The 26,494-nt window shown below is 40.3% G+C and overlaps 1 protein-coding gene across 6 annotated transcripts in view; it reads right to left on the bottom strand.

Moving 5' to 3' along the window:
* The window catches only part of FARS2 (phenylalanyl-tRNA synthetase 2, mitochondrial), a 606,910-nt gene that overhangs the window by 450,209 nt on the left and 130,207 nt on the right, over positions 1–26,494 (bottom strand). For all 6 annotated transcript variants that reach the window (XM_087857913.1, XM_045811628.2, XM_087857912.1 and 3 more), the window contains one exon: positions 21,976–22,613. In XM_087857913.1, coding sequence (XP_087714039.1) covers positions 21,976–22,590 — 615 coding nt within the window. In that variant the 5' untranslated portion in view covers positions 22,591–22,613. The remainder of the gene's footprint in view (positions 1–21,975; positions 22,614–26,494) is intronic.

Raw genomic sequence — 26,494 nt, 5'->3', positions numbered from 1 at the left:
TCATTCCAGATTCCTAAGTTAATCTTTGCCTGAGGTAATAGAGCAGAAGTCTAAAGCCCTGTGGGACAGCATTCTTGCTCTGCACGATAGCAAATTCAGGCACAAGAAACATAAGTGAACATATAATCCAAGATCATGTTGATGGGAAAGTATTGCCAAGTGACACAGCCAAATAAAACAGTTTCAACAGAAAGGTTGAGAACAAGAGAGAAATGAGGTGACAACTATAAATCCAGGCTATGCAAACCAGCATTTTAATAAAGAGGAAGAAGAGGAAGTGAAAGGAGACGGGGAAAGGAAAAGAGGGGAAAAGAGAGCAGAGATGGAAGAAAAGGAAGAGGAGAGGAGGAGGAGCTTTCAAATCTCAACTACAGTGCCCAAATGACATTTCAGTCTGGGGATGTGCTGTTTCAGAATGATGCTATGCCTGCGGTCATAAAATATTTCTGCAAGCTGACATTTTTTTAACTGTTTCATTTAGCTATATGACTCTATTGGAAAGGATCTGACTCAAAAGACTACCAGCTTAATTAGATGAGGGGAAAAAAGTAAAAAAAATAATAGTCTTTGAGTAACAGGTAAAGAGAATTCCTTGGCATTTGGGGGGGGGGGAGGCAATAAGAAGGGTGGGAAGCGAAAACTCAAAGGCGCCCACAGAATACAAGAAAAGCTGTTGAATAGCTCTGCATCACAAAGAGGAATTCTTTTTTTCTTTTTAAAGATTTTATTTATTCATTTGAGAGAGAGAGAGAGAGAAATCACAAGTGGAGGAGAGGCTGAAGCAGAGGGAGAAGCAGGCTCCCCACTGAGCAGGGAGCCCGATGCGGGACTGGATCCCAGGACACTGGGATCATGACCTGAGCTGAAGGCAGACACTTAACCGACTGAGCCACCCAGGGCCCCAAGAGGATTTCTTTTTGATGGATTTCGAAATTTCCTGGAGTTGGGAAAGGGGTGCCAGGGAACTAAGTTCTACACAGAGGAATGGCTCAGAACAACACCTCCACATTGACAACACAAAAATGGACCCAGAGAGGAGATAGGCTCATTCAGAAATTTTCTGGAATGACAGCACTGCAGATTACATGATAAAAATGTTCTCCTCCTTCTTACAAAATAACCAGCAAATTCCTCACCGTTCATAAAGACTTTGTTATGATGGGCCTCTTAGAGGAACTAAGAGAGCTTCCTAGTTCTGTGTTCTGCTGAGCAGGAGGTGAAAACAGAGAGCACATCAGTGAACATGTACATAACGTTAACTGGAGAGACTTTTTTATTCCAAATTGTACAGCTTCAAAACTATAGGCCAGTATATACTCAGTGCCATCTAGAGGCAAAGAGGATAGGGAACTGTTATCACTGGTGATGGTGCACAATCTCCTCAAAAACAAACAAACAAAAACACTTTGTTACCCTTTAGGAACCCATTTTTTAAAAAGATTTTTGTCTAGGGGTGCCTGGGTGGCTCAGTCGGTCAAGTGTCTGCCTTCAGCTCAGGTCATGATCCCAGGGTCCTGGGATCGAGCCCCACGTCGGGCTCCCTGCTCCACAGGGAGTCTGCTTCTCCCTCTCCCTCTGCCTGCTTGTGCTCTCTCTGTGTCAAATAAATCAATAAAATAATTAAAATAAATAAAGATTTTTGTCTAACAAGTTGAATTTACTGGATATATAATACTTTTTAAATTAAAGAAACATAACTGATACCAGTTGATATTTATTTTTCTTTTGTAGACTTCACCTTTTTAATTATATGACTTTCAAAGAGATAAAAAGTAGGGTTTGGGGGGTTTTAATTTGATTTTAGGGAGAAAGAGAGCGAGCGTGGAGGGAAGGGGCAGAGGGAGAAGGAGTCTTAAGCAGATTCCACACTAAGCACGGAGCCCCATGCAGGGCTGGATCTCATGACCCTGAGATCACGACCTGAGCCAAAACCAAGAGTCAGATGCTTAACCGACCATACCACTCAGGTGCCTCAGAAGTAGGGTTTAAGACAAGACAATCCCAGGGCGCCTGGGTAGCGCAGTCGTTAAGCGTCTGCCTTCGGCTCAGGGTGTGATCCCGGCGTTATGGGACCGAGCCCCACATCAGGCTCCTCCGCTGGAAGCCTGCTTCTTCCTCTCCCACTCCCCCTGCTTGTGTTCCCTCTCTTGCTGGCTGTCTCTGTCAAATAAATAAATAAAATCTTAAAAAAAAAAAAAGACAAGACAAGACAATCCCAAGGACACAATGGAGAGAACACTCAAACTGCTTGTTCAACTCAAGTTTCTGAATTATCATCAGCAGACAAGTGTTTCTCCCCTTGCCAAAGATAATTGAAAAGGCCACAACAAGAAGGCTTGGAAATAAAAATAAATATAGATAATAATATATAAAAATTGGTTCACTGATTGTGACAAATATGCCATACTAATGTAAGATGTCAGTAACAGAGGAAACTGGGTATGGGGTACACAGAACTCTGTATTGTCTCTGCAATTTTTCTGTAAAACCTAGAAATATTCTAAAATAAAAAGTTTATTACAAAATTGAATATAAGGACTACAGACTCCTTTGACTGACATCAGCATGCTAAAGAGACTAATGCCCAAAGAGCAATATTCCAAACTCTTAATGTGAAAGAAGACAGGCTACCATGATTTGTAACCAACTGAGGAGCAACAGAAAAGACTCCGTGTGACCGGCATAACCTCAAGAATTAATACCATCATCACAATGCCTTGAACACAGCAGATGCTCATGCACGTCTTCTTAACTACCTGACAAGTTTAGAACTGCCTCTAAAGGCATGTGCTGAATCAAGAACTGAATCTTGGGGAAAGCATCAGCTGTTCTCTCTAGTCAACTTTAGAGACTAATCAGGTATGTCACTCCTAAAAGGTGTCTGTCTTACCTACACTACTTCTGCCAGGGGAAAAAAAAATGACCTTTCCTTCTTACTGAAAGAGAAGTCATCAGATAGGAAACCATTTCCATTCCCACTTACAAATGTATTTGCCTTGCAGTCATCCTTCAGTCCTTCACATTCACCTTAGTTTAAAATTTTAAAGAAGAAAGAAAGAAAGAAAGAAAGAAAGAAAGAAAGAAAGAAAGAAAGAAAGAAAGAAAGAAAGAAAGAAAGAGAAAGAAAGAAAGAAAGAAAGAAAGAAAGAAAGAAAGAAAGAAAGAAAGAAAGAAAGAAAGAAAAAAAGAAAGAAAGAAAAGAGTAAAGAGAAGAGAAAGTGAAAGAAAAGAACACCTTCCTCTGGTCAGGCTCCAGGCCTTACAGTGACATGAACATACCTTACCCCAATCACTCTCCGTCTCCTCAAAGTTCTTACTTAGAAATCATTCCACATCTCTTCTTCCTTTATTCTCTTTTCTGGCTCTTTCTCCTCAGTACAAATTTTAACTCTTCCCTTTAAACAGTCCCCAAGAGACACAAAGTTCCCCTTGTCCCATGTCACGCTACTACAACCCGCTCTCTTCTTCCCAAGTAAGTTGGTTGCTCTTTCTTGGTCTTCTTCACAGCTTCCCTTTCCTTCCTTTGCTATCCTGATTATTTGTATTCCACAGGCCTCACTTTCAGCTTTGTACACTTCTGACTGTGCTTACGCTCCCTACATGACTGCAGCCAAACTCTGAGGGGCAACTATGGCCTTAGATTGTCAATCTCCACCTCCATCCTAGGCAACCGCGCCAGGGCCCAGATGCATCCAAGCACCTGCCTACTGAACACCGCCACCTGCAAATCCTCCACCTTGACGTATCCCAAACTCAACTAGCTCTCTTGACCCCAACCCCAAAACCTACTTCTCCTGTCATCCCAAACTCTGGGAATGGGACCAAGAAAGCAGATCAAATACTTTTCCTTTTCCCTCACTTGCCTACATGCAGTAACCAAATCCAGTAAATTCTACCTCCTTAACATCTTCCAAGTCCATTCTTTCTTATCTGTCATCCCTGCTGTTTCTTTGGCTTGGCCTGCGTCGGTTTTCTCCCAGACGATTATAAATAATCTTCTAACGAGTCTCCTCGTGTCCAATGCTACCTGCACTGCCCCGTTCCATGGGCTAACCTGAAGAATTATTTTTCTAAAATGCCAATCTGATTGTATCACTCTCATACTTAAAAATTATTAAAGCCTCCTTAGTATTTTTAAACTAAAGATCAAATTCCAAAGTTACATAGAAGGTCCCTCATGAAGCAGTTTATACCTCTCTCTAATTTCATCTCTGGTCACTTCCCCATGCTCCAGACACCCCACAATACATGTTTCCTCATGCCTTCAAATATGCTACTACCACAACCTGGAACAGAACTCCCCCCCTTTTTTTTTTTATATTTTATTTATTTATTTGACAGAGAGAGACAGCCAGCGAGAGAGGGAACACAAGCGGGGGGAGTGGGAGAGGAAGAAGCAGGCTCCTAGCAGAGGAGCCTGATGTGGGGCTCGATCCCAGAACGCCAGGATCACGCCCTGAGCCGAAGGCAGACGCTTAATGACTGCGCCACCCAGGTGCCCCCAGAACTCCCCTTCTCTGCCAGGATAACTTCACATTTCTCTCTAAGATTCTCTAGTAAGCTTCCTATTATTACACCAGGGATAAACCTTTCCTTCTGTGCTTTGGTCATATCTCTTTCACTGTGCTGACTGTGTTGTGTTGAGTTTCTAGTTTATTTATCTGTCTCCTTCATCATGCCATAAACAAAAGGAACAGCACTTAGTCAGGATGTTAGTTTACAAGTATCCTGTTTCTGATGTGGGTCCTAAGAACACACGGCGTCCAAACACAAAGGCAATCTATATCCAACTCAGCTCAACGAAAACCTGTCGCTAAGATCACCTCAGAGCCCCGGGGACTAGCCAGTCACCCGGAGAGTGACAGATAAAGCCTATAATTCTGATGAATACAGCCTCATATATTTGGCAGGCCCACTGCTTATTAATTCTTGGTTCACAGGCAGGGAAATAAGTAAGAATCACTTCTAAAAAGAAGCACGTTCACATATCTTACCATAGGAACTCCCAAGCCTTCATTCCCCCTGAATGCAGCAAGCAAATTCAATTACGTTATTCAAATCCAACTAAAGCATTTCAGCAAATATTAAGTATTCAAATCACTTTGGAGGAAGGATTGGGATGTCTTAGTGAGATGAATAGACAGACATATTAAAGGGATAGCAGACTCATCCAAGTGGATTTCAGCTGCTAATTTCCACAGTTTTTAATTTCTTTAAACAACTGGGCCCTAAGTGAAATCTTCTACTGCTCATCATTTGGGAAGACTTGTGTTTGAAAGGCCCCAGTTAAATACAACTCTGTCCTGGGGTCTCTGTGGGAAGTCCACTCCTGTTTTAGCTAATTGATATTGAAGCAGTTTTGTCATTCCCCGGATTTTCTGTCACACACCACATGCCAATTAATCAAGTGACAGAGATTAGCACAGGGGAGGGAATGCAGTAAAGCTCTGCCCTGCCCAAGCGGACTTTATTTTCTCTCCCTACTGCTTAGCTCATTTCCTCTCCCTGCTATGGAACTTTGTGCCAGCGGAGCAATGCGAAGAGATTTGAAACAGTCAGTGTTCTGTGGTGAAAGATGCTACAAAAATACACTGGTAGTTGAAAAGCAACTTCGGCCAGGGAGTTGAACAAAATATCGGCTGTCAAGGGGGCTCTACAAAACAAGAAGCTCGAGTTTCAAATGCTTTCTCAGGGAACCCCCCACACTAGACCTTCATTTGCAAACTCAAACAGGTCCCCACTGAACAACACAATCTTTCCAAATCTCCGTTAACTGAAGCCTCCATGAGAGAAAACTCAAGTTAAATACATAATTGAGGCTGTTCCACTTCCTTGCTCAGTGACAAAACGCACGTTCTTAAGAAGCCAGGGTGAGGAAATCCTCAGCATGGCAAGCAGGCGCCCACGTGACTCCACACAGCCATTTTCCCCGCGTGCTCAGGGGCTGAGCTCTGCAGTTATGTCAGGGAAGCAGCATCAGTGACTCCCGCCTCCCCCCTGCTCCCCAGAGATACTGCCAAAGGCTTCTGGCTCTTTTGGAAATCTGCTCAGCTTTTTTGCCTGCCTTTATTAACTCTAGCATATCATGACAAGTTTATTTTTCAGCCCTCTTCTTCTCTTAGGAGTTCTCCTAGGGGTACCAAAGGGAAAAGGAAGCAGATTAATATTCTGCCAACCCCTAGCCTATAGAGAGAAAACATCAGAAACTTCAATCCATCAAAGCAAGGAAATTACGTGAAGCTGTACACAAACTACATGAGAGATTAAATGTTTGCACGTGTGGAGGCAAAAAGCAACAACGGCAACAATAAAAAAACAGCTTGCCCTGGTGAGAACTGGTTCTCGTGACAGCCCCCATTTAAAGGAGAAGAAAACTTCATCCATTCTGCTGTCACCTTTAAAACGGTGATCTCTCCTCACCCTCTTCCTAGGTCATAATGACAGATAAAACAGAATGGAAGAGATTCCATTTTCTTCTTCAGGTGGCTAAACAGCTCATTCACAATGCCAGTGGGTGAAATATAACAGGACCACGGCCTCATCTAAATTCTATCACCTACTCTAAAGGAAGATGACAGGAGACATATTACTAATCAGTCAACAGAAAAGATAGCAGTGGCTTTAAAAAGAAAAAAAAAAAAAGAAACAGTACAAGTGGATCAGATCTGAAAAGCGGGAGCCGAAAGGTACCTGATCCACGTGCTATACAGCTGCATCTACACTTCACCAACACAAAAAGGCCTACGTCTAGTTTTATGGCAACAGAAGGGGATTGCTGCGGAGCGAACATTTGCCAGGCACCTCCCACTTGTCAGGAACCAGGCTAAGTTCTTTAACCACAACTCAGGAATTGTACTCATTTTAATTAAGGAAACCAAGATGCAAAGTGGTTAAATCATTTATCTAAGGTCATCAGAGAGTAAGCTGCAGAGCCTGGATTTGACTCCTCTCACACCAGCTCAAAAGCAGGTGATATTTCCAGAATAATAAGCACTGCTACCAGAAACACTTCCCATCTATGAGGCCCAGACCCACAGATGGGCTCCAACAACCCAAAAGTTCAAGCCTCTATTCAATACCCAAGGGTGAAAGATGCAAAATTTCATACTTTCCCACTTTTATGTACAAATAAAGGTTACTTACTAGTAACTGACTACGTTGTTTACTAGGAGTTACTAAAATGTGGCATCCGCAGAACAAAATTAAGGACCTAGGAGAATCGACTAGGGACTTTTAGCATGCCACTGCCCAAGAAGAGTGTGACAATTAATTTTATGTGTCCACTTGACTGGGTCACAGAGTGCCCACATTTGGTTGATCACGATTTCCAGATATGTCTCTGAGAATGTTTCTAGATGAGATTAACATCAGAATCTGTAGGCTGAGTAAAGCAGATTGCACTTTCCAATGTGACTGGGCCTCATCCAATCTGTTGAAGGCCAGAATAGAATAAAAGGCTAAATAACAAATTTTTCCCTGTGTCTGACTGTCTTTGAAGCAGAATGACAGTTTTCTCCTGCCTCTGGACTGGAACATATACCACTGGCCTTCCTGCTTCTCATGCCTTCAGACTCAGACTGGAACTCTATCACTGGCTCTCCGCGGTCTGACTTCTCAGCCTCCATAATCACATAAGCCACTTCTTTACAATAAATCACTTTATATAAATCACACACATACACACACACACTCACCCAAGGGTTCTGTTTCCAGAGAACGCTGACTAACATAAAAAGACGACACCAAAAAGCTCTTATAGCCCTGGAACACGTTTGAAAAGTCAGAATCTCCACAATTCACTAGGAGGGGACTATCAGTTAACCTCCAGTGGTATCCTAGGTTGGTTGTAGATTTCAAATGCTGGTGCAGCTTTTGAACAATAAATCACTGTTAGTCCTATCGCTATGGATATGTTTATTGTGGATTACTTGACAAATGCTATAGTATATATTGATGCATCATGGAGTCAACATCTAACAACTATATTTTAAAATTATATTTGATACTTTGGTTCAAATGAGAATCATTTATATCACTATTGTCAAAGCAGATAGATACATATTCTACATGGTCCCATCACCAAATTCCCTACGAAATGACACATCATTGCTATCCCAAGTTTTTGCACGGAAAAGGTAACAGAGTTGGGACAACTGAACTGAGGGTCCTTTACTCTGAGTCCATCTCCTTAAAATATTGAGAAACATCACCTGGATGACAAGGTGACCCCAAATCCCATTGAAAGAGCCTCTCACTTATAATTTTTACAGTGAGACAGTTACTCTTTCCATTTGTCTAATGTAAATCCTTCTCTGTTTTGATTTCAGCCTAGGTCATTACCCTTAAATGATACATACAATGAACTATCTAAACCCCAACACATGCCAGGCCTTTAAGATTCACCTTTTACTGGATGTGCGCTAAGATTGCTCCCCACAAGACCCACACCACCCAACCCTGTACCTGAGTCCAATCTCAAAGCAGCTCTCCACCTTACAAGCTTCTAAACATAGAACAAATATTTCCATTTCTTGGATCTGAAATGGTCACTACATAGGAATGTCCTGTGCCCCAAGATAAAGACTCTCAGATTTAGGCAGAAATTCGTCCCTTGGCTTCCCCAAACACATTCAAGTCACCCACCTATTCCTAGACAGCCTCTGACTCTTAGCTCTTGACTTCAATCTTGATCCTCCAATCACCCCAACAGCTGACATCTGGTCATTCCCAAGTTAGGCAACATTCTCTGCACTCATATGGTTAACATAAACCTAACTTCTGCTGCTATTCATGTAATCCACCACCAAACATAGTCCCAGCCTGGATCCCAATGTGATCCGGGGAGGTATTATAAGAAACAGCAGAAGAGGGAAGAGAGAAATGCTAAGGGAATAAAGAACAACAGTTCTTCCAGCTTACTACCGATGTAGGTTGGGAATTATCGACATGGAGACTGAACTATGTACTTGACAGTGACTTCTAATCCAGGAGCATATCACACCCCTTAAACTACATACAAAATCCTCTCTCTCTCTCTCTCTCTCTCTCTCTCTCTCTGTGTGTGTGTGTGTGTGTGTGTGTGTGTGTGTGTGTGTAGTATCCAAATCTCTCAGCAGATTCCCAAATGGTAAAAGAAAAAGGCTAGAAAATCACTGCAATGATGAAATGATATCAGTCATACACACAACATTATAGAAAGTCTCCATATAGGTGAAAAATAGCATTGCCTTTAAATGATGTATCTAGTTTAAGAAAACTCTTGTTTTATCTTTCAAATTCATTCATGTTAAGCAGTTTACAATTTCAGAGACCTACCCCAGGATGAGTCTGGGGGATGACATTAGACAGAAGATTTAAGGTCAAAGCTTCAGGAAAAAGATACCTAAAGAGCCAGTTAAATAGCAGGAGTATCATCTTTCCCATCTAAGAGCAGACTCAGGGATCTGAACTGACAATTCAAGAAGACGTGCGTATCACAGGTTGCTGGCTGGTTCTGAGGATGGCTGGTACAGAAAACTCAAGGCCTTTCATTACCTCCCCACCTGTACCTACCAAGCTGAAAATGTGAAATTATACCACCCCTTCCACAGAAAGTAGGTTTCCATAATGTGCACCACACAAAGAAATGCAGTCTCCAGCAAGGTGTGAAGTCTACTGCGAAAGAGCATAATATCACTGTGAAAATATTTTTGCTACTTTCACACATCACTTCAGCTAGTACAAAAAATACTGCTACTGTAATTACGTGGATTCAGTAAAATCTAATGAGGCCCTCTTGGCCTCCAACAGCAAATGCAGAATGTAAATGGTAATGATCTTCCTGAGATCTTCAAGGAATGAGAGACGGAGGATATTCATCCGTTTTTCTCCAGATCCTATACTGTTTCCAACTTTTACCCTTGAGAATATCCTCTGTCCTTTATGCATCCATGTAGTAAGAACCAGTTAACTAGATAGCTTGTCCACAACCTAAGTTATATTCAGAAATTTTAAATTAGGGGGCGCCTGGGTGGCGCAGTCGTTGAGCGTCTGCCTTCGGCTCAGGGCGTGGTCCCGGAGTATGGGATCAAGCCCCACATCAGGCTCCTCCGCTATGAGCCTGTTTCTTCCTCTCCCACTCCCCCTGCTTGTGTTCCCTCTCTCACTGGCTGTCTCTCTCTGTCAAATAAATAAATAAATAAAAATATTTAAAATAAAAAAAAATTTTTTTTAAGAAATTTTAAATTAGAATCAAGGACAAAAGTCTGTGCTTCTCTAAAATTGACTTTCCCTAGCAACTTATTTATTGGGTGAATAACAGCCTAACTAACTAAAGACTTCTGGATATTCAGGAAAAGGAGCAAGCTGGCTGTCTAGTTATCAAGGTATTGCCTCTCAGCCACAAATCAATCCTCCATTGACTGCTCTGTGAAAACTGTGTGGGGCCCTTCAAATATTTTTCCTTTGCCAGCAGCACAATATTAAGCTCTGTCAGGAGAGGTCCCTGAAAATACATGCATTACAAAGGGAGTCCTGCTGGATCCCAGGTGTCCTGCAGTGTAAGCAGCAGCACTCAGCTCCCCAGGAGCTCCCACCCGGACAGCTGCTTCCTCCATAACCCTTTCTAGGCAAGTCTATAGCAGAGTGCTTCCCATAAGACAACCCCCTCAAAATAGCCTTCCCTGGCCCCTCAGAAAGCAGATTTCCAGCAAATTCCAGAATGTGGATATCCAGCAATTTCACCAGCATGAAACCACTACCACCTCTGTGCCATTCAGTGAGCCACAGCTGAGGGGTAGGGGCGGAGGGCTCTTCCTTAGGGGTTCAGTGTCAGTCCTGGGGGTAGCAGCTGCTCATTGATCTGCAAGTTCTGTACTCTAGAGTTCTCTTTACTTCTCACTAGCCAATCCCTCATTGCCCCAATTTTCTATGCTATAGTTAATAATTCTTAATATTGAGCTTTCCCTGATCCATTACTATGTGGTTTCTGTCCTGCAACCCAGCCCTGAATGATACAGCTGCTCTTCTGGAAGGCCGGCACATGAGAAGTAGCTCTGAGAAGGCCCCGTCAGAAAAGCTGACAGGAGAACTGCCATGCACTTACCTACATTAGCTGCCATCCTTTGCAGAGTAGAGGCTGGCAGACCAGAACCTGGGAGATATCCGAGCACCACATTTACCAAATGCTACTCTGTGCAGGATCCTGGCTGGGACAGGAGACACCAGGAAGTAACCAATCAGTTGGAGATACCAGACGTACACAAAGTAAAAGTTCAAGGTAGGATGTACTGAAAGCTCAGTGAGGGTCATGGGCCATCACGCTAGAGGTCAGTGACAGGGTCTCAAGCTAAGAGACTAGGAGTTTCTGTTTTGTCACAGCAAGAACAACTTATCACAGTGCAAAAGCACTGTGCCACAGAAAACAGAGACTGGTCTCTCTTTAAATGGCTGTCCAACCCCCTCCCCACTTTGTCCTCCAATAACAGAGTATTACTCAAATCCAATATATTGTGGACTCCTGGCTGTGACCAGTTGCCTTTTGCTTCACTGTCAAGAGACATACCTAAGTAAACACTCGGGTGGAGAAAAAGAATATAAATAAAGAAAAGACATTTCAATATAAGTGTGTCTTTGACAGAAGGAGTCCCTCCTAAGAGAGTTTAAAGAGGAGATTAGGGAAACATGGTGACTATAATCTATCAAGGCCAAATAAAAGTGCCTTCAATAAAGCCCCTCCGCATGAGGCTATTAAGGAAACCCAATAACCACATGGTGGAGAATAAAACCTTGTCATTCACTGAATGATAGAAAAGTGATTCAGGGTAGAAAGCAGGAATAAAGAGACTACCTTTGGCTCACCACAAGAGTAACAGTGGGGAAGCTCAGAAAAAGAAGCCCAAGAACAGGAGGGTTCTAATGAACCATCTGGAAGGTGGGAGAGAATATCAAAGGGAGAAAAAAATGAAATTTTCTGATGATAAATGAGAGTGGTTTTCTAACAAGGATGAACCACAAAGGATGCCAAAGGGGTTGTTCGAAATGAAGGATATCCACTCCACTCCGACTGAATAATTACAGGGAAGGAGCACAACCCATGGAGGGAACCCCTTAACCACACTTCTACAGGAAGAAATGGGGAATGCCAGTGATTATTTTTAAAGAGGAGGCAGTTGAGATGGAATAGGATGTGAACTGGACCTCTGAATGAAGCAGTATTTCACTAATGTGTTGTTGTCCAAATTATATCAAAGCTTACTTCTCTCTATACCTTTACTCATCTCTTCTATAGAAACATTCCCCTTTTTTTCTGTGTGAATATGCATGAATCACTATTAGTTACAGAATATTTACATCTTCTCCATAACATAACTATGTCTTCATTTATCAAGACATATGTGTATTTACTTAGAAATATAAGACTTCACTTGGCATTTCATATGCTGGTAATAATTTCAAAAAATTCTAGGAACTAAGATAAAGTTGGCAAGGCTTTATTTTGGAAATACAGGCATATTTTTTAAATACCATCACCATCAATTCATAAAAGAATATTTTAATAGTTAAGAACGTAAAAAGGAAATCATCTCAGGACAAGAAAAAGTCCTTTAAAGTGAACAAATGTACATTTATAAAACTTGCCATATTCCTCTTATATCAGTAATTTTCCAGTGAGATCCACAAAAACTCGGTCATGGACCAGGACTTGTTAATACACTCAAGTTTGAGAACTACCAGCCAAGAAGACAAAGACAAGATATATACACGGATTCTTAAAATTAAAAAAAAAAAAAAAAAAAAAAAGAATTTAGATTTTTTTTAATAATAATACTCAAGACAAAAACAGGAAGAAAGGAAGGCTCGTCATGAATAATCTTAAATTCAGGAGGAAGTACAGCTTGCACATGTGTATATATAAGAGGAAGACTCTGGATAAAATGGACCCAGAGGGAGTCATAGAAGGGGAATGGAGACAATGAAGACACACTGAGGAAACAAAGAGTCTGCAGCCCAGAGTGAAGAATAAATTACAGAGCATCCTACCTCCTCCACGGCCCCTTGGTGCACTCACTGTACTTAGAGTGCACTCCCAGGAATCATATACAAGGCACAGCTGGTGAAACAGGATAAGACGTCTCCAGGGACAAAAGGAAAATATAGCTTCTCTGAACACGGTCCAGGTATGTACTTATTAATTTTTTTTAATCAGATTAAATAGAAACAGGATTTGTATGGGCTCCCTCTGGTGGGTCTGTCAAACACATGAGATTTGCTATTCTTTGCAAAATAAATGCCTCACATGTCTGGTAAAAATTTAGTTTTGAAGCAACTGAACAGTGGTGCTCAAACTTTCTAGTATCAAAAATCCTTCTAGCCTCCAAAAAAAAAAAATCATAATATCTGGCATTATTTGCAAACAAGGATGACGGCTGCTACTACTCACCTTACCCTCACCTGCCAGGTAATCAGTGTCTTGATTTTGGTATTTATCGTTCCCATGTATTTTTCTCACACCTACCTACGTATTTATCTAACCAAACAAAAAACAAAAAAAAACACTGTATGTGTAATGGGGGAATGGGTGTGGAGAGAGAGAAGGAAAGAGAGCTACAGCAAGTGAAAGAGACAAAGCATGAGCAAGCACACAATGAGAACACTTGTTATTTGGACTTATTCTAAAATATCTATTAAAGGGTGCCTAGGTGGCTGAGTCAGTTGAGCCTCTGCCTCCAGTTCAGGTCATGATCCCCGCGTCCTGAGATCAAGTCCCATAACAGGCTCCATGCTCAGCAGGAAGTCTGCTTCTCCCTCTACCCCACACCCTGTTTGTGGATCTCTCTCTCAAGTAAATAATTAAAAAATAATAAATAAATACATACATACATACATACATACATATATGTGATAGTTTAGGGGCACCTGGGTGGCTCAGTTGCTTAAGCGTCTGACTCTTGATTCCAGCTCAGGTCATGATCTCAGGACAGTACGATCGATCCCTGAGTCAGGCTCTGCACGACTGGGGAGTCCGCTTGGGATTCTCTCTCTCCCTCTCCCTCTGCCATTTTCCCCCACCAAAGTCGTGCATGCGTGCGCACTCTCTCTCTTTCCCTCTAAAAAGAAGGATATCATAGTTTGGTATCACTCATAACTTATTTGTTTCCCTCAACATTGTATTAAAACCTCATCCATGTTGACACAGATGTTCTATGTCAGCTGCAATAAAATATTCAATGTACAAATAGAGCCAATTGTCCTTTATTCTTTACACTTAAAGAAAAAGACACCAGATTAAAGAGTATACAATTAAAAAAACAAAAACAAAAACCTACCAAATAACTCTACAAAGTGGTGGCAACTATATACACTCCCAACAAAAGGACGTAAGATTTGTGGTTCCTCTAGATTCTTGCTATTTTCCAGGTTATTAATTTTTACTAATCTAATAGATTTGGAATATCTGGTTCTTTTACATTTGAACTTTGCGTTTTGTTATTTACTGATAAGCCCAGTCATTGCTTATCGGTCGCCCACATCTATTGATAGGCTGTTAATGCTGATGATGGGCTATTAACTTTTTAAAAAATTACACAATAAATCATTCATACAAAGAGTGTATAGTATATCATGTTTACAGAACAATAAAAACACATACATGTGTGATCGCCACCCGTATCTGTTTTCAGACAACAGTACCAAAAACGTTGCAGCCCCCTGCATGCCCCCACCTGATCACAATCCCCTTGCCACTCCTAACAGAAGAACTAAATTTTTTCATTATTCCTTTGCATCCCTTAATTTTTCCACACATGCATGAACCCCTAAGTAACATACTGATTAATTGTGCCCATTTTAAAAACTTGACGTAAATGCAATCATACAACGCAAGCTTCTGTAACTTTCTTTCTTTGCCTAATACTACTTTGCATATTCATTCATGTCAATGCATATAGTTGTGATTTACTCATTTTCACGGGAAATATTCACATACCATCGGATAAATATACCACGGTTTACTTATCTGTTCTACTCTTGGTAGAAATCCGGGTTGTTCCAGGTTTGGGCTAATACTAAGAATGCTATGAACATTCTCATCTGTCTGCTAATACGAGCACTCAAGAACATTATCTAAGTCCACACATGGGAGTGACATTTTTGGTGTGTGTTTTTATATAAACTCCCCCAGAGCACTCCCACGGCTCCATGTATTGGCCAGCACTTGGTACTTCAGACTTTCCCTATTGGATTCTTTTTTTCAAACTAAAACCTTTTAATTTGATCAATATCAATCTTTTAGCTGTATATATACAAATATTTCCACCTTGTCTGTTGCTTCATTTATGAAAGGTTTTTGTTAGGCAGAAATTTTATCTTAATGTAGTCACTCTTTAACAATTTTTTCCCTTCAGGATTTTTCTTTTTAGGGAGTCTGAGTTAAAGATATTATATTCTACCCCCAAGGTGATAATGAAAATTTCTCACATTTTCTTCTTTAAGTTTTAAACACCTCTTCACAAATGGATTGTGAATCCACCCAGAATTGAATTTTGCATTTGGTGTGAGATAAAGATCACAAATGTGGATAGGAAAAGATTCTTTTTTCCTATACAGCTAATTGTCTCAGAGCAATTCATGTAGAATCCATCACCTCCCCATTTATATAACATCATTTCCACTTTATAATAAGATAATACACTTAACAAATATGAGGAGAGCTATTTTAAAGTTCATTATTTGACTAACCTTGTGCCAATAATAAGCCATCTTAATTACTAGAGCATTGTAAGTCTGGTAAGGCATGCCCCTTATACCAGTGCTTGTAAAAAATTGTTCTGGCTATTCACAAACTTGTTCTTTCAGTGAATTTGAAGATTCATCCTTCAACTTCTCCAAAACACTCAGTGGATATTTTGATTAGATTTATGCTGAATTTATACATTGATTTGGGGGAACTGCCATCTTCATGATATTGTTTTCCTAGCTATGAATCTGTGATTATGGTATATCTCTCCTTTTTCTCTTCTTCTTTTATGTCTTTTAATAACATCTCATCATTTTATCCGTAAATATCTTGAGCATCTTTGGCAAAAACCATACCTGGGCACTTCAAAGTTTTAGTTGATACTATGAATGAAATCTTTATTCCATTATATTTTCTAATTGGTTATTACTTGTGGATTAGAAACATTTTTTTCTACATTGGACCCATCAACTTTACTCAACTGTCTTATTAGTTCTAATAATTGACTTGAATACCCTGTTAAATTTTCTAGGTAAACAATCATATTATCTAAAATTTAGCAGCTTTAATCTCATGTTTTCCAATGCTTACACCTTCTATTTCTCTTTCAGGCTTACTACATAATGTAGAACTTCCCACACAATGATGAATAGAAGCAGTGACAGCAAATAATCCTGAATTGTTGCTAATTTTGATAGAAATGTTTATAATTTAACACCAGTAATTATGATATTTGCTGTGACTGCTTGACAAGTATCATTTAAGAAAGTTCCATTCTAGGGGCGCCTGGATGGCTCAGTCGATGAAGCGTCTGCCTTCGGCTCAAGTCATGATCCCAGGGTCCTGGGACTGAGTCCGGGGTTGGACTCCCTCCTTAGTGGACAGTCTGCTTCTCCCTCTCCCTCTGCCTCTCCCCCTGGCTTGTGCTCTCTCTCTCTCACTCTCTCCGTCTCTCAAATAAATAAAATGTTTAAAAAAAAAAAAAAAGAAAAGAAAGTTCCCTTCTATTCCTAGTCTGCTAAAAGTTTTTATCATGAGTCATTAATGTAATCAAATGCTTTTTTTATGTCATAAAACATTAAATGCCGTCGAATTATTTTTTTACATCTATTGAGGTGATCACATGCTTCTTCTCCTTACATCAGTTAATATAATGGAATAAATGTATAATAATATCGTGGTAGGACACAATACACCAGTGAATTAAATTTGCAAATATTTCATTTAATAATTCTCTATCTGTTCATTAAAATAGAGAATCATCTATGTTCATAAAGACGAAACTTCTAAAATTTTCTTTTCCAATCTAGTTTGTATATTAACATGTCTAATCTCATAAAATGAGCTTGATAGGTCTCTCTATACCCTGAAACAGAACATACAAGTCTTTCAGACTTGGTAAAACGTGTAAAATCATCTCAGAATGATGGAAGAGAGGCTATTAATCCTAGATTTAATTGGTTTCAGTCTCTGTATGCAATGTATTCTTCTATGATTAATATCTTCTGCCTCCTGTTTTTTTTTTATTCTTAACAGTTGTCTTCCACATGAAACCAGGGAGCATCTCATGATTGTCTGATACCTTCTTACAGACCTGAACCCCAGTTTGTGTTCAACAAATGTTCTCCTGATTGACTGACTGACCCCAGTGTTCTTCCTTCAGTCTTTTTTTTTAACCTTTTATCAGAAAAATTTCAAACACACGAATGTAGAAAGGATAATGACCCCTCATGTATCCAATACCCAGCTTCAAAAATTAACAATTCATGACCAGTCCTCTTCCATTCATCTCCACATGCCTATCCCTGTATTATTCTGAAGAAAACCGGAGACACCTGATCATTTCACTCACAGGTATTTCAATATGTAAATCTAAAGGAAAATGACTTTATAAAAATATAATACCACTGTCATACCTTAAAAAATAAAAATAAAAGAACTCCTTAAATTCAGACATTCAGTTAGCATTCAAATTCCCCATGGCCTCAAATGATTTTTTCCTTAAAGATGTTTTCTCTTGATAGGATCTAAGCATTGTGATTGCTTGATCTTTCTTTTAATCTATAGGTGTATTTTCCTTTTATTTTTCTTGCAGTTTATTTGAGGAAATTTAATCATTTGTCCTGTAGAGCAGTGCTTCTCAAGCTGTCTATGTTGGAAGGACAGTTTAAGATTTCCAGTCAGTCTCAGACGGAGATATGGTCCTACTGTGCAGGATGACCGCACAAACTGAGCCCATGCAACTCACCAGGAGCGTGGAAGAACACTGGAACCAGTTTATATGCCAGTCCACAAAGGAAGTCCACTGATAACGTGCTTGAACATTTCTAAGGTTTTCCTTTTGCTTCTTCTGTTTATTTCATTATCTACATCACATCTTCAGTAACATTGCTGTCTCATTTCCCACAGGCTGGATTTTGCTATTAATTCTCCATGGCATAGTTTAACATGTTTCTCTGTCCTCGGTACTTGCTATAAATTTGGAGCCGGATCTAGAGATTTGATCAGATTCAGGTCCAATTTTTTTGGCAAGACTTTATAGTTGGCATTGTATTCTTCCAACAGGAGACCTGAAAGTCTGGCCCTGGCCCCTCTTTTTGTGATGTTGGTGGTCACTGGCGAACAATGTTATTCCTGGTACTAAATGTCAAGGGCCCATGAGTAAATTCGGTTGTCCGAAGTTTGTTCTCTGAGACTCAGAAGCAGCTCTCCTCCCTTCAGCCCTCACTGGTTGGCTCTACGACGGCCTTAGTTTCTGACACAATGCAGATCTTCCAGCGGCACCTGTGAGTTCCCGCCATTTGTGAAGATCTTAGGGAGACCTTGTCACCAGTTGTGCTGGAGACGGGCTTTGCTATTCTAGCTGCTGTTATCTGTTTAGTAAGATTTGGGACTATTAAAAACCATACAACTCACCTCCCTTCTACATTGGGAACAATGCTGTTTGCTTCAGCATCTTAAAATGACACTTAACTCATTGATTTCTCAGGGTTTTAAAATTTTCCTAAATATATTTAAAACTAAATGTACTATAAGTACCTCGTTAGGGACATCCCACACATTTTGCTTTATTAACTGTGATCACACAATTTAAGTGGGGTCTACCAAGTTTCTACAAAATCAAGTGACTACTTTCCCACACATCTGAGCAGTCTGAAGAGAGTATTGTCATTGCTGGTTAATAACTAATTTGCAATTTACTGTTAATATTTCTCTTTATCCCATGAATCTGTAACTGTGCATTTTTAAATATCTGAGGATATGAAAAGTTTTTATTATCCTTTCTTCCTGCTTTCTACATAAACTACATTGTAGTCAAGCACAGCTCTATTTATGTTATCGATTCTCTGACATCTGTTTAGACTCGAGCTGTCAATAGTACACGGACAACTTATTTCAAGTATCCCATGTGACTGCATACCTCTCACTGTGAGTATAGAATTTCTGTGTGGATCTGTATAGCTACAGAATTTTATTTTATTTTAGTTACAGAATTTTAAAAATAAACATAACTCAAGCCTGTTAATCATGTTTTCAGGCTGTCTATCTCTTTACTCATCTTGTCTACTTAATCCATTGGTTTTTGATTGAAGTCATCTAAAATCTTCTACTGTGATTATGAATTTGTCAAGTTGAACTTTTATTCCTTCAGTTTTGGTTTATGTATCATGGCTATAATGTTGGACACGTTAAAATTCCTGATTCATAAAACATCATCGTTGATATATTATCCGTCTTTTTTCACATTTATCAATTTTTGCCACAAACTCTATTTTGTCTAATATTCGCATCGCTGTACCAGCTTTCTTTTGGTAAGTATTTGGTTGATATATCTTTTTCCTGCCCTTTATTTTCAACTGCTGGTATGGTTTTGTTTCAGGTCTCTCATGTGGGAAAATGTCCCCTCTGGTAATGTATGTCTCTAATTGATAAGTTTGACCCATTTATATTGGTGAGTACTGATACATTTAACCTTTTTTCGAAATACAAAAAGGGTTTTCTTCACAATTAATAGTTAAAATATATAGTCATAGTTCATCCATTTCTAGGCTTATCCCTGTTTTTTCCCCCAGACCTCTGTGTTTACTTTTCTTCTTGTTGAAATACACCTTATAGTAATTGAAACAATTACAAAGATTATTAAAAAACAGGAGAACTTTAAAAGATAACAATATAATTTTTAAATTACAAGGTAACATGATTAAAATTACTGAAAAACCATGTTCTAGGGCAAATAAACTGAAAGAAGGAAAAAACATTTTTTTTGTTAGTTAAGATTAGGTCAGACAGTACCAACACTTTAGTTGAGACCAGGCTTTTAAACAACAAAACAAAACAAAACCTCTCTCTTCTCAACACCATTCTTAAAACTAACGGTCCACTTGGGTCATAAGCAGGTCCCACTTACAAAGCAGCTCCCTGAAAAGCAACAGAATACAGCAGAATGGGCAATGAACTCAGAAGACCTGAGTTCAAGTTTCAGCCCTGCCACCAACGGGGTGGATAACCTCGGGCAACCTTTGGAGACTTCAGATTCCTCATGGTCGAAGTGGAAACAACTGATCTCACAAGGGTTTTATTACGAGGAATAAATGAAGCGATGAACAGGGAATTCCCCATCAAACTATATTACTAGTTATATACGTGTGTGTGTGTGCATATATAATTTTTTTAATGATAAGGCAGAATATACAGTAACATTATCAGTCTAGATTAGCCATGTCTGCTGTTGACTAAATTGGACTGGACCATAAACAAGTATGAAACAAGATAAAGATTAGTTTCCTATCCCTCTTCCTGTAGCCTGGATTTTCCTCCATTAAAATGCTAATCTCAAAGCTTTCACTGTCACTTTCATGGCATTCAGGCTTACAAATCAGTGAGCACTTTCCTTTCTCATGTTTTTAATGAGGTAGGCTAGGCTGAGCACCTGCCGGCTGCTGGGACCCGACACCATATTACTAGCATACATCTCCTCCAGCACATCGGCACGTTAATTGTACCGACATTCTATCACTTGCTCATATTTCCTAGACTTTGACCTATGTTTGTTTCCTTTTCGTTTCCTAATAAACCCATACCCTTATTAATAGTGTTAATCCTAACTTAGAAACTAGTCAGCTATTCCAAGTAGTAAGAATGCTCATTTAAGCTGCTCTGCGATCAAGCGTGGATGGCCTTTTCGTGTAAAGCTAACCTACTGCCGTAGGATCACAGACTCACAGGAAAACAGCACATCCTGAGGCAAACAGTTGTCTATACAACGTGACTCACTTAATACAACAAAACAATGGCTCCTTCTTAGCCTAGGGATCATATACCATTCCTTTCCATGTCCAACAACCCATTTAGCGTCTGTTCACAGAAGGGAACTGTTCCTCCTGTTTTGGTGAACATGTATGGAAGAAGTGCAAAAGGGGTAAAGTGAAATATCTCCTGTGCCTCATTTGATTCCATTTGTTTCTTACATAAAAACAGAGATTTAACAATATATGAATGAAAGACAAATGGTATTGCAGGTTTTTAGGAAACAGACTCAAGCTTTTAAGGATTTTTACAATTTGCCAAAAAAAAAAAATTAGGAAATCAGTATATTATAATACCAGCTCACAAGCATGCAAAGTGTTGGGTGCTTTTGAGAATAACCAGAATATCAGATTTGCTGATCAAAAATCTCTAAGCATCCAAACATATACCTCAGGAATAGCAACAACTAAGACATTTCACAAAGAAAAAAAAACGTAAAACACCTACAAACGTGGAAGGAAGGAAAGATAAGGGAAGAGTTTGGGAACAGAACACGGTTTCCAATCTAAGCCAATAAAACTGCCCGTCCCTCTACTGTTTAAGAAATTCATTAATCTCTAATAGCATGAATACCTAATTAATTTTTACTAACTGAGAACTAGAATAACCTAACCATAGGGTGCAGCATTGTATCTTGACCATCCTAGACCAAGGATAAATTTGAGCCACTGACAATTCATTCATATGAAGAAACCCAGAGAAAGGCAGGTCAGTATGGAAAGACCAAGGTCAGACGAGGGAAAACAAAGGCCCACTCGTTTCTGTAGGTACTAACACAGCAAATCATCAAAAAATATTGAGGCTCGGCCTGTACAAAGGAAACCATCAAGGATGTATAATTCACAAAGGCAAAATGAGATCAAGGACAACTGGTTTCACTGAGATAAACATGAGTGAGATCGACAAGAATGTCCATGCTGTCTATCAATGGTAAGAATAGTCTCAAGACTCACCTCGTGCTTAGAGAAGAGTCGGACGCCCTCCAGCTGGTGGAACACTGGGTAGTGCTGGGAGTCGATCTGGTCGCGCCGGTAGACATCGCCCACCACCAGGAAGGCATCCAGCCCGGCGTGCAGCAGGTCATACTGGTGCGCGGACGTGTGAGCTCGCAGCATGTGAGTCCCATTCAGGTAATAGTTGTCTCCCTTCTTCCGGCTGGGGTGGTCAGCTGGGATGAGCAAGCTGTCAAAGTTCTGCCAGATGGTGACCACTGGAGAAAAGTCCTCATAGACCGAGAACAGCGGAGTCCCAAAGCGGCCCACGTACTGCTTGTAGAAGTGCTCCTTCACCCTCTCCTTGATTAGCCAGAGCGGGTGATGCTGCTGGTTGTGCAGATTTCTGCCGACCCTGGAGAGGACTTTCCGGGAGAGGTTGCTGTAGTCATCCCGAGGGTAGGATTTGCCCAGTACCTCCACCGCGCCACCTGGAGCTCCTCGGGCAGCAAACTCTGAAGCAGCAGTTCTCGAGCCCAAGGCCTGGTGATGATGATGGCCTGTGGAGACACTACTGGCCTTCCTCACCAGGTAAACATGCATGTGGGCAACTCTCCTGAGAGCCGAGCAAACCATTGTAGAACCTTCTTTCACAGATTCTGGAAAGAGCACACATGCAAAGCACAAGTCAAGCTTCACTCTGTAAAAAGTAAACCCGTCCTCTGTGTCTCCTTCCAGCCTCCCATTGTCCCACTGACATCTGTTTCCCCCAATGCCTCCTCCACACAGACAGAAGATTCCCTTAAGGAAATCTGCTTAATAGGTACTGCTCTAAATCCAAAGAACCTTGAACATCTCTTTTAGGTCCCTACTCTCTAGCTGTCCTTCCGTGGGAAAACTTCCTTTATCACATCATGTCGCGTCCTGAATCCCTCAGTTTGAACAAAACTTTAAATGTGACAATTTGCTTTTATTTGGACTGTATTCTAAAACCAAAAAGTTTAGAGGGATCGTCTAAAAGACAGGGCTTGGCTGACCCTAACAATGTCTCATTTATTAAAAGAAGCACATGACTACATACAGCCGAAGAGAGGATATTTGAGACAGGAATCCTGCACGTTTCTGCCTGTCATCCTCCTTACCTACAAAGTTCTGCTTACCTTTGACAGACGTGACTTCTGCATTATTCCACTATATTATAAAATGTTATTACATAATGTTACAAAACTGTTACTACATTAACTTTTTTGGATGTTTCAAATAAAATACACCACTTTGGATGGTAATTATTTGTATTTAATATTTATAAAAAAATGAAAAAATAAAAATGAAAAAATCCAGGTGCCTGGGTGGCTCAGTAGGTTAAGCGTCCGCCTTCCGCTCAAGCCATGATCCTGGTGTCCTGAGATCTAGCAGCATCAGGCTCCCTGCTCAGTGGGGAGCCTGCTTCTCCCTCTCCCTCTGAGCCCCCCACTTGTGCTTGCTCACTCTCTAATAATAAAAATCTTAAAATAAAAAAAATTAAAAATAAATTTTAAAAATGAACAACTTAAGGAAATATTACACAAAGTGATAGACTATACGAATGGACGGCTGAAGTTATTTTTGTAAAATGCGAATCTTTTCTATCCTCACATCTGGTCGTGTCATTTAAACTAAATACCAATGCAGCATCCCACCATTATATTTTTTGTTTTCTAAAAAAAACAAGTTTCTACTATGCACCTACAGTAAACCAGGAACGGGGCTACATGGGAAGGGATACAGAGCAGCCCGAAGACAGAGTACAGACCAGATCTTTTTAAAAACCCACCTAGAATTTGGGGTGCCTGAGTGGCTCAGTCAGTTAAGCATCTGCCTTTGACTCAGGTCATAATCCTGGGAGCGTGGGAGCCTGGGAGCCTGGGATCAGCCCAGCGAGGGCTCCCTGCTAAGAGCCTGCTCTCCCTCTCCCTCCACGCCCCACACCCCACCACTTGTGCTCTCTCTTGCTCTCTCTCAAATAAATACAATCTTTTTTAAAAATGCCTAGAATTTAAGAAGAGCACCACATTAATTAATTTAAGAAGAGCATCAAATTTCACAGTGGAAAGTCCCCTTCGCAGTCATCTGATACAGGCTGTTCATGTCACAGATCAGGTGACAAAGATCCAGGTATAGCTGACTGAACTCTAGAGTACTGGAAGAGTTAAGACAACGGTGGAAGATTCTGGACCACTAATGTAGTGTTCATTCCCCATGGTCACAGAAACAAGTTTTAAACTGACTCAGGGGTCTCAGTAATGAAAATCTTTAGCTGTCTTATCCCTTTGTTTGAAAAAAAAATTATTATGAACTTATTAAATCACCCAAATCATCTTCAAAATTTTGGAATTTTTTTATCTATTGGGCTACTTTAAAGCATACAACCATGTGGTTATTTCATTTCGAGGGCCCTATAACCATACTAAGAAAATACCTACCTTCGTGATAGTAAGCTGCATTAGGAGGCAGTTCTATTGTTTCAAGTGACATCAAAAGCACAGTGAGTATGTACCCAGGCAGCACAGTGCCCCTGATTCAAAACTGGAACTGAAACTATCTAGCTACAAGTTAAGTTATCATGCATACGTGTCACTGCTTATTAGAAGTCTGTGCACACCACCTGTGCAGGAGACTGCCATCATGAGAGAGGATGCCCAGGAACTCCCTGGATTTATTCCTTTATGGCACTATTTTGTCAGTTGTTTCAAAAAGTGTTTCTGTCTGAACTTCAGCGGAAATCTGTCTTCCCATCTACGGTGTTCGCTGGCTTGTCAATGCAACAGATACGAATTTTAAATATGAATGTGCCACCTTCTACATCTTAGCGCGAAGTCACACTGTTAGGTTGTTAGCTACCCAGCTCAGCACCGTTGGCAAGACACAAGTAAGCATCTCCTCCCTCCAAAGGCATATGCTGTTATGCAAAGTTCAGAATTCTGGGGACGCTGCTAATGGTGCAGTTGTTCATGGGTTGCTGACTATCTTTTCCTTCTCGGTTCCCAGCCCTTCACACATCTAAACCCATTTCCAGGTCCTGTTTCCACATATGTGCCCCATCCTCATGCCCCTTCTTTGTTCTCCTCACCCAGCCTTAGTTTACCGAGAAAAGTTTAATTTTCTTGTCTTCCTTTCCAGACTTTTTATCTGCTCAGCCCTGACACATATTCCCCACTATCATTTCTCCCCACCCAAAACAATTATTTGCGTTTTTTTTTCCCTATTGTCATCTATTACAGAGAGAGAATAATGATTATGATAGCTTCCCCACTTCCATCTGAGAAGGAGATTCCATTCTTTTTGTCTCTTAAATTTCTCTATAAGAAACAGTTCCGGGCACCTGGGTGTCTCAGTCGATTAAGCATCTGCCTTCAGCTCAGGTCATGATTCCGGGGAGACTGCTTCTCCCTCTGCCTCTCCCCACCCCCCAATTCATGCTCTTTCTTGCAAATAAATAAAATCTTTAGAGAAAGAAAGAAAGAAAGAAAGAAAGAAAGAAAGAAAGAAAGAAAGAAAGAAAAGAAAGAGAAAGAGTTCATGTGGAAAACACAGGAGACCAAGGAAAATGACACTACCAATGGCAGTCATACCTCTATTGATATGGTGGGCTTCCATCTCACACTTTCAACAATGCTGTGAGGTAAGCACTATTCCTACCACTTTACAAAGAAACTAAGACTCAAAGAGATCATGCAACTTGCACAAACTCATACACCTCTCCATGGACAAAGTTCAGAACTCTGACCAACTCAAACACTTCTCAAGCAATAGTTCCCAACTGTTAAATTCAAATTACACCTCTTTAATTACCTCTCTTAACTTCTCTCTTACCTGAGCAATTTAGATTATACATAAATGCATTTTAAATGCACAAATGAATACGTGAATGAATAAACTAATAAATCAAATAAAACCCATTAGTTTAGATAGTAGAAATGAAATACTATGTAACCAAGAACTGGTAAGCCAAATCTCCCATGTCCTGTTTTTGTAAATAAAGTTTTGTTGGAATGCAGCAATGCCCATTCATTTATATATTGTCTGTGGTAGCTTCTCTACCCCAAAGGCAGAGCTAAATAGTTGCCACAGAGACTGTACGGCTCACAAAGACCTAAAACACTTACTATCTTGTTCTTTACAGGAAAAGCTTGCTGAGCCCGTTTTAGCTTAATTCACTGAAAAGTTCTTCCACGCTCTTAAGAATATCTTCCTAGTCACAAATATATGCAGATTATAGAACCACTGAAAGTAACAAAAGTATAAATGTGGATGTTAAATGTGCTAATACTGGTACAGAAGACACAGTGAGCCCAACTGTGAGAGGAGTTGATACAATACAAAGGGCGCAAGACCACACTTTGCAGAGACAGCCACGTGGGTGTGACCCTAAGTCAGCCACTCTGAGGTTCTGTGTATTACTCTTGGACACGGGGCTTGACCTTTCTGACTCTCAAGTTTCTCATGTCTAAAAACAGAAAACAATACCTACCTCATAGTAAAAGAATTAAATTAGATCCCG

This window comes from Ursus americanus, chromosome 32, assembly GCF_024610735.1.
Source record: "Ursus americanus isolate L20-20 chromosome 32, mUrsAme1.1.p, whole genome shotgun sequence".
In the NCBI taxonomy this organism is placed as follows: domain Eukaryota; kingdom Metazoa; phylum Chordata; class Mammalia; order Carnivora; family Ursidae; genus Ursus; species Ursus americanus.
The sequence above is the reverse complement of the archived record's forward strand: the minus strand, read 5'-3'. Positions and strand labels throughout refer to the sequence as shown.